The 16,746-nt window shown below is 44.5% G+C and overlaps 1 protein-coding gene across 1 annotated transcript in view; it reads left to right on the top strand.

Moving 5' to 3' along the window:
* The window catches only part of LOC121554278 (neurexin-2-like), a 591,334-nt gene extending 576,314 nt beyond the window's left edge, over window positions 1-15,020 (top strand). The window contains exons 16-18 of the mRNA XM_041867756.2: window positions 7,095-7,268; window positions 14,804-14,923; window positions 15,007-15,020. Coding sequence (XP_041723690.2) covers window positions 7,095-7,268; window positions 14,804-14,923; window positions 15,007-15,020 — 308 coding nt within the window. The remainder of the gene's footprint in view (window positions 1-7,094; window positions 7,269-14,803; window positions 14,924-15,006) is intronic.
* The last annotated feature ends 1,726 nt before the right edge of the window (window positions 15,021-16,746 follow it).

The following is a 16,746-nucleotide window of genomic DNA, read 5'->3' as shown; positions in this document are numbered from 1 at the left end:
TAAATAATATTTTTTTTAAATACAATGGCTTTACTTTAGATTGACAGTATTTAATTGGCCTATCTTCAATAACGGCCAATCTCTGGCTTGAAAAATCACAAACCCTCACCTCCCAAAGACACAGTGTTATGTGAATTTAAGAGCTCACAAAGGAATATTGACAGGAATACTGTGTCTGCATCAAACATCAATCCCAATCCTGTGTACAGTACCCTTTCTCAGTCCCCTTAACTCAATGCCATGAATCAGTTCAGTGGAGACATGTTACATGCACTCTATTCCATAACGATGAGAGTGGAACACGATCCCAGGAGTATACCTCACCACTTATAGCTGGTTCTAAATGTCAATCCTCTGGTCCACTCCATTATGATGATCAGTGTTTACAGGCAGGCTACCTGAATCAACAGCTGTTGTGACATGAAAGTCCTGTCTGCTCCAATAGGAAGTGCCACTGCCAGCATGTCAACTTCTCAAGGGGGGGAGAGATATCCACAGGGTAGTCTTAAAATCCCTATTCTTAGTTTATTTTCTCCAATGCAACTTTATCTATTTCTGACAGATGTTGTTTGAGTTGAACTGTTAAACTACATGTGCTGATTTGCAGTCTGTTTCCTCTGTTGTATTGATTTGTCCTCTCTGGTCTGTCTTACATTTACATTTACATTTTAGTCATTTAGCAGACGCTCTTATCCAGAGCGACTTACAGTTAGTGAAGACATTTTTTTTTTTTTTTTTTTTTTGTACTGGCCCCCCGTGGGAATCGAACCCACAACCCTGGCGTTGCAAACGCCATGCTCTATCAACTGAGCTACATCCCTGCCGGCCATTCCCTCCCCTACCCTGGACGACGCTGGGCCAATTGTGCGCCGCCCATGAGTCTCCCGGTCGCGTCCGGCTTTAGCACAGGAATGAGTTCCAAATGTCTGCAAAGCTTAATTTATTACAAATTATATCAATTCAATTATTTCTCAATCCCCTCCCTTTGGGTGGTCACTTCATTTTCTCCTCCTATTTTTTAGTTTTATGTAGAAATCTTTCTTTTTCAATTATTTTAAAAATGTTTTACAATTATTTGTATATTTAATAGGCCTACTTTTTGATAGTTTGAATATCAATGGCCAATAGCCGTTTTCAACATATCAGAACATACAGTAGGCATAATTAAAACAAACTTTTAAAGGGACAATCTGCAGTTAATACATACATTTTTGGATTTATACATTAATTATATGTAGGCCTACCAATATAACTTATAAATGCCTCATGAGCTTAGTTCAACTGTTGTACCCCATCAGAACCCAAAATATAAGCTTGTTTTACACCAATGTTTGTAAACAAAGTAAATATGAACAAACACTATATAGCCTCAAAACATGATGTGATGTCACGAGAGGCTGTGTCCTGGAGGGACGTTACATCCCCCTGAGGTGGCTGCAAACCCAGACAGCTATGGCTCCATCTGCTGGTATGGTCGGGAACTCCACCCCTCTATGGCCAATCTTCCCACGCAGCTGAAACAAATCAGGAGCTGATGAGCTGAAGGTTTTGGGAAGGGAAGAGACACACTGAGGGAGTGTGTGGGTTGTGAAGAGACACAGTCTCCAACCTGGGCTCTCTGGAGGACAAGAGTGCTGCACGTCCACTTCCATGAGGAATATAAGGATTTGGAGATACTTACCTTTGGGAAATACTCACCTTTGGATATATGCACCTGTGGAAATACGTGAGAGACATTTGGAAGGACTTTTTGCTGGGTTGGCCACTAGCTGCAACGTGGACTACAGTAAGGCTGGGGAAAAGTTATCTGAGCGAGTGAGAATTATGATTTTGGATGTGGAAGAGACATCCCTGAACTGTTAACCCTTAAAGAGCCACAAGAGAACAGAATTTTGTTATATTTTCGTTAATTTCCCAAGACCTATAATAAAATCCTTGTTTTGTTTGAACCTTGTCTCCTTGCACTACTTGAGCAATCCCGCTGAAAGCTGTGTAGCCTCTCGTGACGTCACAGATGGTGGAGAATACGGGCACGCTCAAGCGTTAATAGTGCATGTCAGAGGAGGATACCCGAAGGTTTGATCACCCAGTTTTCCAAGTTGGCCGTAGGCTCCCCGCCCGACTGAAATGGAGGACATATTGAAAGCCCTTGTTGCTGGCCAGCAAGCCCAGATGCAAGCAAACGTGGCTCTCTTGGAGGAGCAAAAGAAAGCCAACCTTCTGAAGGCAGAGGAGTTGCAGTTGCAGAGACAGAGGGTGGTCCAAAATACCCGCCCAATAAAGGCAAGTGACTTTATATCTAAGATGGGAGCTACCGATGACATTGAGGCATACCTGCATGCATTTGAGGCCACGGCCACTAGGGAAGCCTGGCCCAAGCAACAGTGGGTTGGTCTGTTAGCCCCCTTTCTAACTGGGGAATCGCTGAATGCTGTCCAGGACCTGGGCCCTGACCAGGTTACTGACTATGATGCCCTGAAGTCTGAGATCCTCAGCAGATATGGACTCACAAAGTTTGGTATGGCCCAGCGCTTTCACAGCTGGACCTTCCAACCAGACCAACCTCCTCGGGCGCAGATGCATGAACTTGTCCGAATCGCAAGGAAATGGCTGGATCCGCAGAGGAATACAGCAGCGGCGGTGGTGGAGGCCGTTGTGGTGGATCGTTACCTACGCGCCCCCTGCCTTATGAGGCAAAACGGTTCATCAGTCAACAGGCCTTGACCACGGCTGATCTGACCGTGGAAGCTGTGGAAAAGTACCAGGCCACAGCGGAGATGCTGAATGCTTCCCGAAAAGACCCCAGGAGTGCGGCCCCACCACAAATGGGAAGAACCCGTCCAAAGGACCCCAAGGTCTCGAACCCAGCCACGTCAGGACTTATCCCGGCTCCAGGGGGAGCCAGAAACCCGGCGGGTCCAAGAAGAGTACACCAGGAGGGGGAAACTCGACAGTGTTACCGGTGTGGGGAGATGGGACATATCTCCTGGCAGTGTGGGAAATCAGCCGATGAACCTATGCCCACTGCGGAGTCCTCCAGCTCAGCACCCACACACCGTTTTGCCTCGCTCTTGGGAGTCGTAGATGGCGGCCCAGATCGACCCCCCACCTGCCCGGTAACTGTGAATCACCATGATGTGGAGGCCTTACTGGATTCTGGTAGCCGGGCCACCCTGGTGCGTAAGGATTTGGTGGGCCCAACGTGTCTGACCCCGGGGAAAGTCCTCCCAGTTTCCTGTGTCCATGGGGACACCAGAGAATACCCCATTACTGAACTTACAATGACCAGCACACGGGGAACCATACACACGACGGCGGGGTGGTTGATTCCCTCCCCGTCCCTGTCCTAATTGGACGAGACTGCCCAGCCTTTTACCCACTCTGGAGAGAGTCTCAGGAGAGGATAACCCGAGTACCTCGGAAACGGAGAGGCAAGACTCATCCTGGGAAGGCTCCGGTGCAATCCTCCGAATTACTCACTCCCGCCCGGGCTCTGATAGGGAGGGCAGGTGCCCAGACCGACACAGAGACGGAGCTACAGAATCTGGACAAAGAACTGTCTGGTCTGAAGGGGACCGCTGAGAGGTATCGTTTGTTAAAGCAACAGTTAGACATGAAGACAGAAGAGTTAGATATCCTCCAGGCTAAACTCCAACAGAGCTCCTTCCATAAGCAACAGGAGGAGCTGGAGAGGCTGCGCAGGACCATCGAGGAGTGTGAGGAGACCCTGCGCAGTAGTAAGGAGGTCCAGAAGAAGGCAGAGGAGAAGTACAAGGTGTTGGAGAACAAGATGAAGAATGCGGAGGCAGAGAGAGAGAAGGAACTGAAAGCTGCTCAACAGAAGCTAAACTCTGCTAAAACCAAGGCTGATGCGTTCAGTAAGAAACTCAAGGAGAGACAACAGGAGGCTGAGTCCCTGGTCCTAGAGGTGGAGGAGTTGAAGAGAGAGCAGGCTGGCAAGCACCACGGCAATGCGGACGCCCTCTCCCGGCGTGATGCCTTCTTCGCTGCCTTTACCCCGACGAGGACGTCGGTCCCGAGGAGGGGGATGTGTGATGTCACGAGAGGCTGTGTCCTGGAGGGACGTTACATCCCCCTGAGGTGGCTGCAAACCCAGACAGCTATGGCTCCATCTGCTGGTATGGTCGGGAACTCCACCCCTCTATGGCCAATCTTCCCACGCAGCTGAAACAAATCAGGAGCTGATGAGCTGAAGGTTTTGGGAAGGGAAGAGACACACTGAGGGAGTGTGTGGGTTGTGAAGAGACACAGTCTCCAACCTGGGCTCTCTGGAGGACAAGAGTGCTGCACGTCCACTTCCATGAGGAATATAAGGATTTGGAGATACTTACCTTTGGGAAATACTCACCTTTGGATATATGCACCTGTGGAAATACGTGAGAGACATTTGGAAGGACTTTTTGCTGGGTTGGCCACTAGCTGCAACGTGGACTACAGTAAGGCTGGGGAAAAGTTATCTGAGCGAGTGAGAATTATGATTTTGGATGTGGAAGAGACATCCCTGAACTGTTAACCCTTAAAGAGCCACAAGAGAACAGAATTTTGTTATATTTTCGTTAATTTCCCAAGACCTATAATAAAATCCTTGTTTTGTTTGAACCTTGTCTCCTTGCACTACTTGAGCAATCCCGCTGAAAGCTGTGTAGCCTCTCGTGACGTCACAATGATTAAAACTATAATTTTGATATCATGGCTGGTCAGTCCATGCATCCATAGCGCTGTTTATACATTTGAGTGGTTACATTTCTCCAGCCCCATCCCTCAGCTTTTTACAGAAACGGGCGGGGATTCTTTGTTATTGTTTCAACTGGAGAATCCCCATTTTGGCGAATAAATACATTAGGAAAGAAAAAACTCCACAGTCATATAGACCATTGTATATATATGCGCACGCTTGCCTAATCAGTCCACAAATATTCCGCTGTCGGCGACAAAGAATGTGTAGATCTAACTTCAACTCTTCTTCCAAAATGTCTACTGGCGTGTGTTTTTGTATAATAATGTTGGTTGTCTAGCAGTAGGAATGTGCTGGAAAACGCCAGCATGATAAATAAACAAGAGCAAACATTTGCTGTACGGGAAGAAATTGAGTAATGAACAGTTGCAAGTGGGAGTGGCATTCCATCAAATCAGTCACAGCTGTTTAGTCAATGATTGTTTACAAACTATTTCCCTCACACACATACTTTCATTCTAAAAACTAAAACCTAGGCTACACAAAGCCAATCTTTTTTATATCACACGCAAGCGCATAGTGCCTATTAAAAATAGGCGGGTGTGATGGAAGGAGTCAGGCGCATACAGTAATCACCGAATACAGAGTTTATTCCTTCGTGGACACACAAATGCGCTCAAAGACACAGGCACAGGGGGAAACTCTCTCATCCCTGGCAAATACACTGTAACGGTAGAATCCAATAATACATAGGCACAGGGGAAAATCTACCCTGGCAACAAAATGTACGAGTAGCTCCACCGAGCTACACTATTCTCACAAATAACAATCACCCACAAGGACAAGGGGGCAGAGGGAACACTTATACACGGACTAATGAGGGGATTAGAACCAGGTGTGTGTGATTGACAAGACAAGACAAATGTGATGATGATTGGGGTGGCAGTGGTTAGTAAGCCGGTGACGACGAACGCCGAAGCCTGCCCGAACAAGGAGGGGAGGCAGCCTCGGCCGAAGTCGTGACAGCGGAAACAATTCAGCGCGCGGGGGTGCCATTCAACACCGGATTGTTGTCAGTGAAATACCAAAATAAGACACAACAGACAGAATAAATAATATGGTCGCGTGGTAAGGTAAATTGTAATAATGGCTGTAGTATATAATTTATTGTATTCTAATCAGGTTTCTAAAAGGTTAGCTAGAAGCACAGGTTTAGATTCAGTCACCAAAAACGATGTGAATTTCATCTTCATAAGGCTGTCTTTATGTGCTCACTTACTGATGCAATGCTACCTACACAATTTCTTTAACCTAACATGAGTGCAGGTGATTGAGCCAACAACAACATTGTTGAGATTTGCTTGATGTTTTTCATTTTGTTTTTGAAGCAATCAATTAGGCTACAATTATTGCCTAATACATTTCTTCAGTTCTATAGCCAAGGATAGCCTACTTTTTCAGCCAGTTGCAAGCACATGAAACACTCAGAATCAGGTGTAATACTATGACCATGTTAGTTTGCTGCAGGGCCATGCATACCTTTCAGGGGGCAGCTGCAAAAAATATATTTAAAAAAAGGCACCTACCCCCATATCTCGAAATTCCTAACATACCAAATGCCTCTGTAGCAAAAATAAAAAATGTAAGCATATGCCTATTTATTTCTGCAACAACACATTGACTCATCATCACAAATTGTAAGCAAGCTATACAGTGTCTCCTAAAGACATGATTGACATCGGGAAAAGAGGGTGGGCTATCAGCTGATTGCAATTTACCTCTTTGTCTTTCTGCCTCTCTACTGCGCAGACCAGACCGAATATGAATGATATATATATTGATGATGATGTCGGTTAAATTAAGTGTTAATCAAATGTTATGCTGCTGTGGCTGTACTGTTGATATTTAAACTAGGTAGCTACACACACTCGACCGGTGACGACATCTCTCACGCCATGCACTGTATGTTTGGATACCGGGCATGGGACATCTCTGTACAGGGCAGACTGGGAAAGGCGCAACCGGGCGCGCGAGCTCCGCACAGGGCAGATCAACTGGCGCAACCAACCAACGGACAGGGTGGGGGGTGGCGAACTTGACAACGACTTGTGGGTTCGGAACAACAATGACAAAGGGTGGGGGGGGTGGGATTACAAATTGCAAATTTTCACTATGATTATTGGACCAGTATTGCCTCCTACAGACCAATAGCCTAACATACACCTGGAAATACCACTAGTCCTTGTATGTAGCTGTTGCTATAGCCAGTCAATACCTTTCTCAGGAGGCTTTCTTAAAGTCCACCCCCCTACAAATCATACCTGAGAGATTCTGCATTGTGAGTTTGATTGAATGTAGGCCAGTTTTCCTCATGTTGTTATTGTCTTCTCCTCTCCAGGGGAGCTGTACATCGGTGGCGTGGGGAAGAGCATGTACAACAGTCTGCCCAAGCTGATCGCGTCCCGGGATGGGTACCAGGGCTGCCTGGCTTCGGTGGACCTCAACGGGAGACTGCCAGACCTGATCGCAGACGCCCTCCACAGGGTGGGCCAGGTGGAGCGAGGCTGCGACGGTGAGTTGATGCTCACACACATGCACATACTGTACACGCACAAGGATGCACGCAAGCACACACACACACAAACCACACACATACACATACATGCACACGGACACACACACAGGCACACAAACACACATTATGCCCATGTATGCACACACACACACGTGAACGCATGCACAAACACATGCAATATAACACACACACACACTTGGCATTTACCAGGGGCAGACTTAGACAAGAATCCGGCCCTGGCATTTTATCCACACCAGCCCACATCACTGTGTGCCGCCAACTCACCTTTGTTTGCCTCCCTGTTGTGCTGTCTATCTGTCTCAGCATCTTCTCTGCTGTTACTCTGTGTGTCTTCTTGTTATCTGTCTGTCTGCTTTATACGTTATAAAAGCCAAGCTAATGTCTTAGGCTATGTTGCAAATGAGTGTTTGGTATATCAGTTCCCCTGAATCAACACCTAGCCTTAGTGTGAATTACTATTACAGGTCTCCAGACTAACCTTTTCCCCTGGTGTCACTGGTGCCACTAACTTCTACAGTTGGTGGCACCAGTGACATCATTTGGTCAGACCCAAATCATGAGTGATCATCTTCTAAAGTCATTCGTAGTGCTTTATTAAGAACGGTAATAAATAGACTACTGAGGTATTCAAGAAATACGTTGTTTTCGTCTTAACACGTCCAAGCAATAATGCTTGATTCAATATATTTTGATGTGCAACCTAATCCAGTGATTGTCATGAATTTTGGGTGGACAATTAGACTATAGTTGCTATATTTTACTGTAAAAATAGGACTTTTATTTAGTTTTGTTCAATTGAGCTGAATTACATTCATCTTTATGTACACTAAATAATATCGTAGGCTAATTAATTTGTGGTTCAACACCTGAGGAAATGGAAACTTAAAACACATTAACTAGATCGCTAACTCTAAATATAATACCTACTGCTAGTAGCCATGTATTCATGATCCCAACAGTAAATTAAATGTCCTAAAAAAAACTTGCAGTTGTAGGCTACTACCCATGAGACCTAAAGGCCTATGCCCTCTCAATGGCCAGGGCACATTTTGTGCGTGCACTGCTCCATATCACAAAGCCAAAATAAATATATTGGTTGTAAAATAGTTGCTATTGAGCTGAATATTGAGTTGAGAAATATACATTATACCTACAGAAAGCTGAGACCATCCACTCTTTGACAGGGACAAGGGGACAAAGCTTTCAAAGCTGTGTTTTTCCCGCAATTGCATTTTGAAATGTTCTAATGATCAGACTGCATTTTTCTCTCAAGCACATGGGTGGAGAAGAGAGTGGCTTGCTCATCACAGCAGAAGGCCCCACATTACAGGAATCATGAGGATAATGCACTTTACTGTTTTATCAAATCATGGTTTTAGCTGCCCAAAAAACTGGATGTTTCTACGTTTATAGGTACTTTCCATTTTTTACGATACATGATCTTGGCTGTCTAATTGATGACAGAGTTGGAACAGGTCTCTTTGCTGATGCCGTGTTTTACTTTGAATATGAGTTTGCGTGACCTCAGCTCAGTCTGTCAGAAAACCGGGCTGGCCCATCTTGGTAGGGGGGCCAGCCGTTCCCCACTGATCAGCCAAATGCTCATTATAGATTAGTATAACAAAGAAATTGCACAAAAACAGGCCCATGGGCTATCTTTTTCAATTTCGACCAGCACACCCAACAAAAAACAAAAACATTGTCCAGCCCATCTGGCATTTGCCAGAATTGCCAGACGGCCAATCCGCCCTGACATTCACCTAGACTACCTTAGCAGACTTTACCACCCCATTTGAAGCTATTTTCTCCTCCCAGTCTCATCATACACAGGTGAGATATATAGTTTGACTCCACCCTCAGACTCAGTGCTCGAAGCATTCTTTAGTCTCTTCCCCACTCTATTGCACCATGAAACCTACAGAAGGTATCTCTGCCTCTGTTATTGCCAGCCACCCTGCATCGCTCACTGTGCAGTTTACAAGGAATACAGAGACCGTAACTGTGGTTGTAACAGTTTCAAGCAGGGCTGCTTTTTAGGCATTGGGCTTCTTGGAGGTGAAACTATAAGAAATCAAGGGGCCTAGCATTGGGATTTGAGAGCAAAGCTACTGTGTATTTCTTAAATTGCTTGATTATTCATAATTGTTTGTGTATATTTTATCAAGTTTATCATACTTTTCATACGTTTTATTATCCTTTTTTATATGGAACTTTGCATTGTACTGTGAAACTACAGTGGGGAAAAAAAGTATTTAGTCAGCCACCAATTGTGCAAGTTCTCCCACTTAAAAAGATGAGAGAGGCCTGTAATTTTCATCATAGGTACACGTCAACTATGACAGACAAATTGAGATTTTTTTTCTCCAGAAAATCACATTGTAGGATTTTTAATGAATTTATTTGCAAATTATGGTGCAAAATAAGTATTTGGTCACCTACAAACAAGCAAGATTTCTGGCTCTCACAGACCTGTAACTTCTTCTTTAAGAGGCTCCTCTGTCCTCCACTCGTTACCTGTATTAATGGCACCTGTTTGAACTTGTTATCAGTATAAAAGACACCTGTCCACAACCTCAAACAGTCACACTCCAAACTCCACAATGGCCAAGACCAAAGAGCTGTCAAAGGACACCAGAAACAAAATTGTAGACCTGCACCAGGCCTGGGAAGACTGAATCTGCAATAGGTAAGCAGCTTGGTTTGAAGAAATCAACTGTGGGAGCAATTATTAGGAAATGGATGACATACAAGACCACTGATAATCTCCCTCGATCTGGGGCTCCATGCAAGATATAATAATAATATGCCATTTAGCAGACGCTTTTATCCAAAGCGACTTACAGTCATGCGTGCATAAAACATTTTTTGTGTATGGGTGGTCCCGGGGATCGAACCCACTACCTTGGCGTTACAAGCGCCGTGCTCTACCAGCTGAGCTACAGAGGACCACAAGATATCGCCCCGTGGGGTCAAAATGATTACAAGAACGGTGAGCAAAAATCCCAGAACCACACGGGGGGACGTAGTGAATGACCTGCAGAGAGCTGGGACCAAAGTAACAAAGCCTACCATCAGTAACACACTATGCCGCCAGGGACTCAAATCCTGCAGTGCCAGACGTGTCCCCCTGCTTAAGCCAGTACATGTCCAGGCCCGTCTGAAGTTTGCTAGAGTGCATTTGGATGATCCAGAAGAGGATTGGGAGAATGTCATATGGTCAGATGAAACCAAAATATAACTTTTTGGTAAAAACTCAACTCGTTGTGTTTGGAGGACAAAGAATGCTGAGTTGCATCCAAAGAACACCATATCTACTGTGAAGCATGGGGGTGGAAACATCATGCTTTGGGGCTGTTTTTCTGCAAAGGGACCTGGACGACTGATCCGTGTAAAGGAAAGAATGAATGGGGCCATGTATCGTGAGATTTTGAGTGAAAACCTCCTTCCATCAGCAAGGGCATTGAAGATGAAACGTGGCTGGGTCTTTCAGCATGACAATGATCCCAAACACACCGCCCGGGCAACGAAGGAGTGGCTTCGTAAGAATCATTTCAAGGTCCTGGAGTGGCCTAGCCAGTCTCCAGATCTCAACCCCATAGAAAATCTTTGGAGGGAGTTGAAAGTCCGTGTTGCCCAGCGACAGCCCCAAAACATCACTGCTCTATAGGAGATCTACATGGTGGAATGGGCCAAAATACCAGCAACAGTGTGTGAAAACCTTGTGAAGACTTACGGAAAACGTTTGACCTGTGTCATTGCCAACAAAGGGTATATAACAAAGTATTGAGAAACTTTTGTTATTGACCATATACTTATTTTCCACCATAATTTGCAAATAAATTCATTAAAAATCCTACAATGTGATTTTCTGGATTTTTTTTCCTCATTTTGTCTGTCATAGTTGACGTGTACCTATGATGAAAATTACAGGCCTCTCTCATCTTTTTAAGTGGGAGAACTTGCACAATTGGTGGCTGACTAAATACTTTTTTCCCCCACTGTACTTGAGGTGTTAAAATCCCGTTTGAAAACCTGAATATTTAGCTTGTTCTTTAATTAATGAGGCCTTTGTGTTTTATGTTCTTCGATTCATCTATTTTATTGCCTTGTGTTTGTTCTTGTTTTTATTGCTTTAAGTGTGTTGCTATTTTAAATGCACTTCAAATAAAGTTTGAAATAAAGTTTGATTTGATATTGGAACTTTAATTGATGATGACATGACAAGAGTCATATGCAGTGGGGGACAATGGACAAGGTGTTACAGTATTAGCATGAGTAAAGATTAAAATAAATATAAAGATCCATGTCCTTCCAGAGCTCACTGGTCAAGCTCTGTTTTTATCATGACTTCTCAATACTGAGTTTTAACTTGTTATCATTCTGACACACATTTACAAACAGGCCATTTTACGCAGTGCCTAGACTCCTCAATCCTGCATTTGGAAGGGGCTCAGCTTTTTGGGCTGGACGGACGTCACCGGTGTTGTGGTGTCTCTGGCTGCTAGTTAATTGTGTTTGTGACACCTGCAGGCTGCGGCAGCAGTAGCATTCACACTGTCTGATTTCCCAGAGGTCTCGCTGCCCGCTCCCATTCTAAACACAAACGCTGCAACCTCTGCCTGCCAGCCTGGCTTATTACCTGCCTACAGTTATACGGCGCAATTACTTCCATTTTAAAAGAGATCTAAAACTGCATTAGGCTATCACATCTACTCCCTTAAAATCTCAAACGGCAGGTTGTAAGAGGTAACAATAAGTTCCATAGCATCAACTACTCTTTTAATGGAATCGTTTCCCCATAGCCTGATAACAAAAACCAATAGAAAGTTTAAATTCAATAGAAGCCAATACAAATTACTATTGATAGTGTAGCCTAGTGGCAGATGTGGTTGTGCTTTAGACAAGTCCCCTTTCATGTCTGTTGTCATGTCTGTTGACATGTCAAACACAAAGGGCTATAGCATGACAACAAGACAACAAAGGACATTGAGTTGGCAAAAGCACGCACAGCCCTGCAACCTGACTATTTTTAATGCACACTCCAACAGTAGCCAGACCCTCTGTTCAGTATGTCAGGCCAAGGCTTTAACCGGTCCTCCAGAGCAGGTCAGTGGACCTGGTGGATCAGGAGTTGGAACCAGAGGTTAGGAGTCAGGGGGTGGCCTGTATGGCTGCATCCCCAGACATCCAACAGGGTCAAGGGGGCAGCTTGTTCTCCTGTAGCTGCCTGACTCAGCTAATCTCTCCCTGCAGCAGCGAGAGCAGAGAGCTGCAGCCTATGGCTTAACAACTGTTCACTCTGTGTTCTTCACTATGCTGAGTTGCTGACTCACATCTGGGATTTGGGAGGAAGACCGAGGAAGGTGAGAGGGAGGATAGGGAAGGTGGGGGGGGAGTGAGCGAGACAGGAGGGAGGAGAGAGAGAGAGAGGGAGGGAGTCAGAAGGTGGTGGAAGGGGGAGATGCGCATCAGGGTGGGTGGGTGGAGGGTATACACAGATGTCTCATTCTCTCCCAAGCTGTTAGTTCCAGATACAGGTGTCATGTTGCTACGCAGGGTTGAGATGTGTGTTAAGGCAGGTTACACAAGAAGGCTGTTAGCGCCCTAGCAGCTAATATGCTGCTCATTCTTCCAATTCCTTTAATAAAACACAGCTACAGATTTAACAGGGGGGGTTTATGCCTCGCTCCAAAAGGCATTTAAATATGTTTACAACTCTAATGCTCACATCGAAACACAAGGCATCTCAATGCCAAGTTTACAACTCTCCTGCTCACACTAAAAACACAAGGCATTTCAATGAGACGTTTACAACTCTACTGCTCACACCGAAACACAAGGCATTTCAATGACAAGTTTACAACTCCATACTCTATAGACTCTAAACTCAAGTCTAAACTATATGCACTGGTTGTTGCAGCACCTGATCGATAGTGGAGGGAAGTGTAACACTGATAATATTGTGATTGACTTCAGTAATAATTACAGCAATATGTGTAATTAGAGCCTCTAGGGTTCTTGTATTAAGCGCTGATTGATGGAGTAATCACTGCAGTGGGCAATTAAAACATGAACTGATAAAATGGAGACATCTCATTTGAAGTGGCCATTTTAGAATAATGTTGATGAAATGGCTGGCGCTCTCATAAATTAGACAATTTTTTGGGTTAATTGGGCTGCTCTTAAAATGTGTAAATAGTAACATGTTTTGTTTATCTCTTGAAACGATTATGGCATTGAAGTACATGCTTTGCAAGTGCACAAGTCAGTTTATAATAAGCAAAGTTTTCCATGGCTTCATTACATTTTTTATCTTAAATCACTTATTTTTAAAGCACCGACCATTGAACAAAACATTTACAAATATACCTTTTATTATAAGGCAGGATTTCATTAAACAGGTTTGCCTGTCGAATAATAAATTGAGCTTCCATTTTTTTAATCGCATACCAGTAGATGCAATTGACTTATACCTTTTAAAGGGACATTTCAAAAAAATTTCAGTGTCATGTTCATCATCTCCAGCACCACCCTAACATCAACATACACTCAGTGACCAGTTTATTAGGTACACCCATCTAGTACCGGGTCGGACACCCCCCGTTTGCCTCCAGAACAGCCTGTATTCTTAGGGGCATGATTCTACAAGGTGTGGCGTTCAAACGTTGCTCAATTGGTATCAAGGGACCTAACGTGTGCCAGGAAAACATTCCCCACACCATTACACCACCGCCACCAGCCTGTACCATTGACACTAGGCAGGATGGGTCCATGGACTCATGCTGCTTACTCCAAATCCTGACACTGCCATCAGCATGACACAACGGACCAGGCGATATTTATCTACTCCTCAATTGTCCAGTGTTGGTGATCGTGTGCCCGCTGGAGCCGCTTCTTCTTGTTTTTAGCTGTGACAAGGACCGACTAGTTGTGCGTTCCGAGATGCCGTTCTGCACACCACTGTTGTACTGGGCCATTATTTGCCTGTTTGTGGCCCGCCAGAATAAATGTAAAATACAACCTTAACACTTTTTAACCACCAGCCTTGATGAAATCAGTATGAACCAAATGACCAGTGTTATTTTTTTTACATTTCAGCAATTTAGCAGACGCTCTTATCCAGAGCAACTTACAGTTAGCGAGTGCATACATTTTTCATACTGGCCCCCCGTGGGAATCGAACCCACAACCCTGGCGTTGCAAGCGCTATGCTCTACCAACTGAGCTACAGGAGGCCTGGATTTGATTACAGTTATTGCCCTATGTTCCCATATTGACATAAAAAGGACTTTATGAATTGAACGTGTTCCCCAGAGCATCCTTAGAACCTACAGTGGGATTACAGTTTGCACACATCGGCAAAAGAAAGCAGTAGGGCTGTATATATTGACAACTTAATAGCCTTAGGATTCATGATTACAGTTATTTCCCAATGTCTTCACATACATTGACATAACAAGTGGATGTGTGCGTGTTGTATATTGACCCTGTGTTCCAAACTGTCCCTCCAGGACCTAGCACCACCTGTACGGAGGACTCCTGCTACAATCAGGGCGTGTGTCTCCAGCAGTGGGAGGGCTTCTCCTGCGACTGCACCATGACGTCCTATGGAGGCTCCTTCTGTAGCGACCGTGAGTACACATACAATCTCTCGCCGACGTCACCGTGCTGGGTTTTATGTATGTTGTGTGAAGGTTGTGTATGTTGTGTGAAGGTTGTGTTGTGTAGGGCTTATGGTGGATTGGTTGGCTTGGTTGCATAGATGTAGGTGACTTTCAAAGGTGTAATATTTAGTGTTTGTTTTGTAGTCTATTTTAAGTCTATATTTGCTAACTCTTTAGCGCCTCCCTAGTGGGCACATGGAGAGATTTACACTTGTTTGTATGAGAGTGAGTTGACATTCTATCAATATCCCCAACAGGCTAAATTAATCTACAACAGGGACAGAGAGACAAGGTCCAAGGTTAATAGAGCAGTGGGCCTACTTCTTTGTTAGCTTGTTAAGGAGTTAAGCTCAGATCCATAATCAATTGACCTCCCCCTCCCTTCAAACCCCCTTTGAACACTCCATCTTATCTTGCCTATGATAAGTTTGAGGGTAGAAAAATTTGCCTAGCTGAGGGAGTTGTTTTTGTTGTCAATGGTGTTTGTTAGAGAGACAATGATTGGCTATGACAGTCAGGTGCTGATTAGGACCAGGATGTAGCAGTGTGTTCGCTCCAGGAAGAGAGAGATGAAGAGAGGAGGACGATAACGTCTGCCTGTGAACGACAGCCGTGGTGAGATAAACAGAGATCCCATCCCTCGCTCCTTGAAAGATAAGAGGGTGAGAGAGGGGAGGAGGGGGGAGAGGCACGCCGATGCCTTTGCTCTCCTAGCTCAGAGACCGTGGGGGTATTAGTGAGTTTAATATCCTGATTTCTTTAAAGATTGGAGAGATAGGCGTGTGTGGCGCTGAGCCAGCATGAGGCCTCGCACTACTTGCTCAAAACACCCAGAAGCGGTCAAGGAGGCTAGTGAGCGTGTGTGTGTGTGTGTGTGTGTAGAGAGAGAGGGAGATAGTGATCCCTCCAGCAGCCAGCCCTAGGTCTCTTCACATTTACAAACAACCAAAATATCTCCAAGAGATCAAGCTCATTCTATAGCAATGGCTACCACATGACAAAGCACCCAGTAAAACATTGTTTCAAGTCTATTCGCCAACCCCCTAACCAAGAGAATATCGACGTTGACATTAGCTTGTCTAATCGTATCCTCTAAAGTGCAGAGCTGAGATGGTTAAAGCAGTGACTGAGGAGTGAGGACTAACACTTAGGGAGTCATTTAGTTCTGGTTAAACCAGTTGTACTGACAATGTCTAATGGAAGACTTCCATCAATCAATGGTTTCCAACTGACACAGCACACAGTCACTAGACCACTTGACCTAGCTAATAACCTCCCCATTCCTTTGTTTGCTGTGACGGAACGTTCTAAAAAATAATTAAGTACAATACTTGTTTTTCAAGGGCAAAAGTGGTGTTATTTTTCATCAAATTTGATTGGCTCAATTGACTGATTGTAGGTATTTTTCAGGAATGCTCACACCCATTCGTTAAACTGAGCGTATTATTGGCTGCTGGCTAGGTCTCACCTCTCCTCTCACTTTAAATAAGTTTGAATATTTGCATGCTCGGCTGGTTATCACTCTTGTATTCCTGTCTGTGTTTCCTCCGTAGCCCCACAATTATCGTCTCTTCATTCTAAAAAGCCGAAGAGTCTTCCTTTACTGCCATCTTTGAGAAGAGGCAAAGTAATCATCCTTTCACTTGAACATACCTGTTCTCAGTGATGTTCCAACCTTGTTACAATGTTTTGAAGACTATCCTTCAGCTATCTTGGCTTATATAACATTGTTTTGAAGACTGAATGTGTCACTTTTCAAGGAATTTTCCTTCAAGCATCTCCACCAATAC

This window comes from Coregonus clupeaformis, chromosome 39 (genome assembly GCF_020615455.1).
Source record: "Coregonus clupeaformis isolate EN_2021a chromosome 39, ASM2061545v1, whole genome shotgun sequence".
NCBI classification, from domain to species: Eukaryota; Metazoa; Chordata; class Actinopteri; order Salmoniformes; family Salmonidae; genus Coregonus; species Coregonus clupeaformis.
This window is presented reverse-complemented; position numbering and strand designations above follow the sequence as displayed.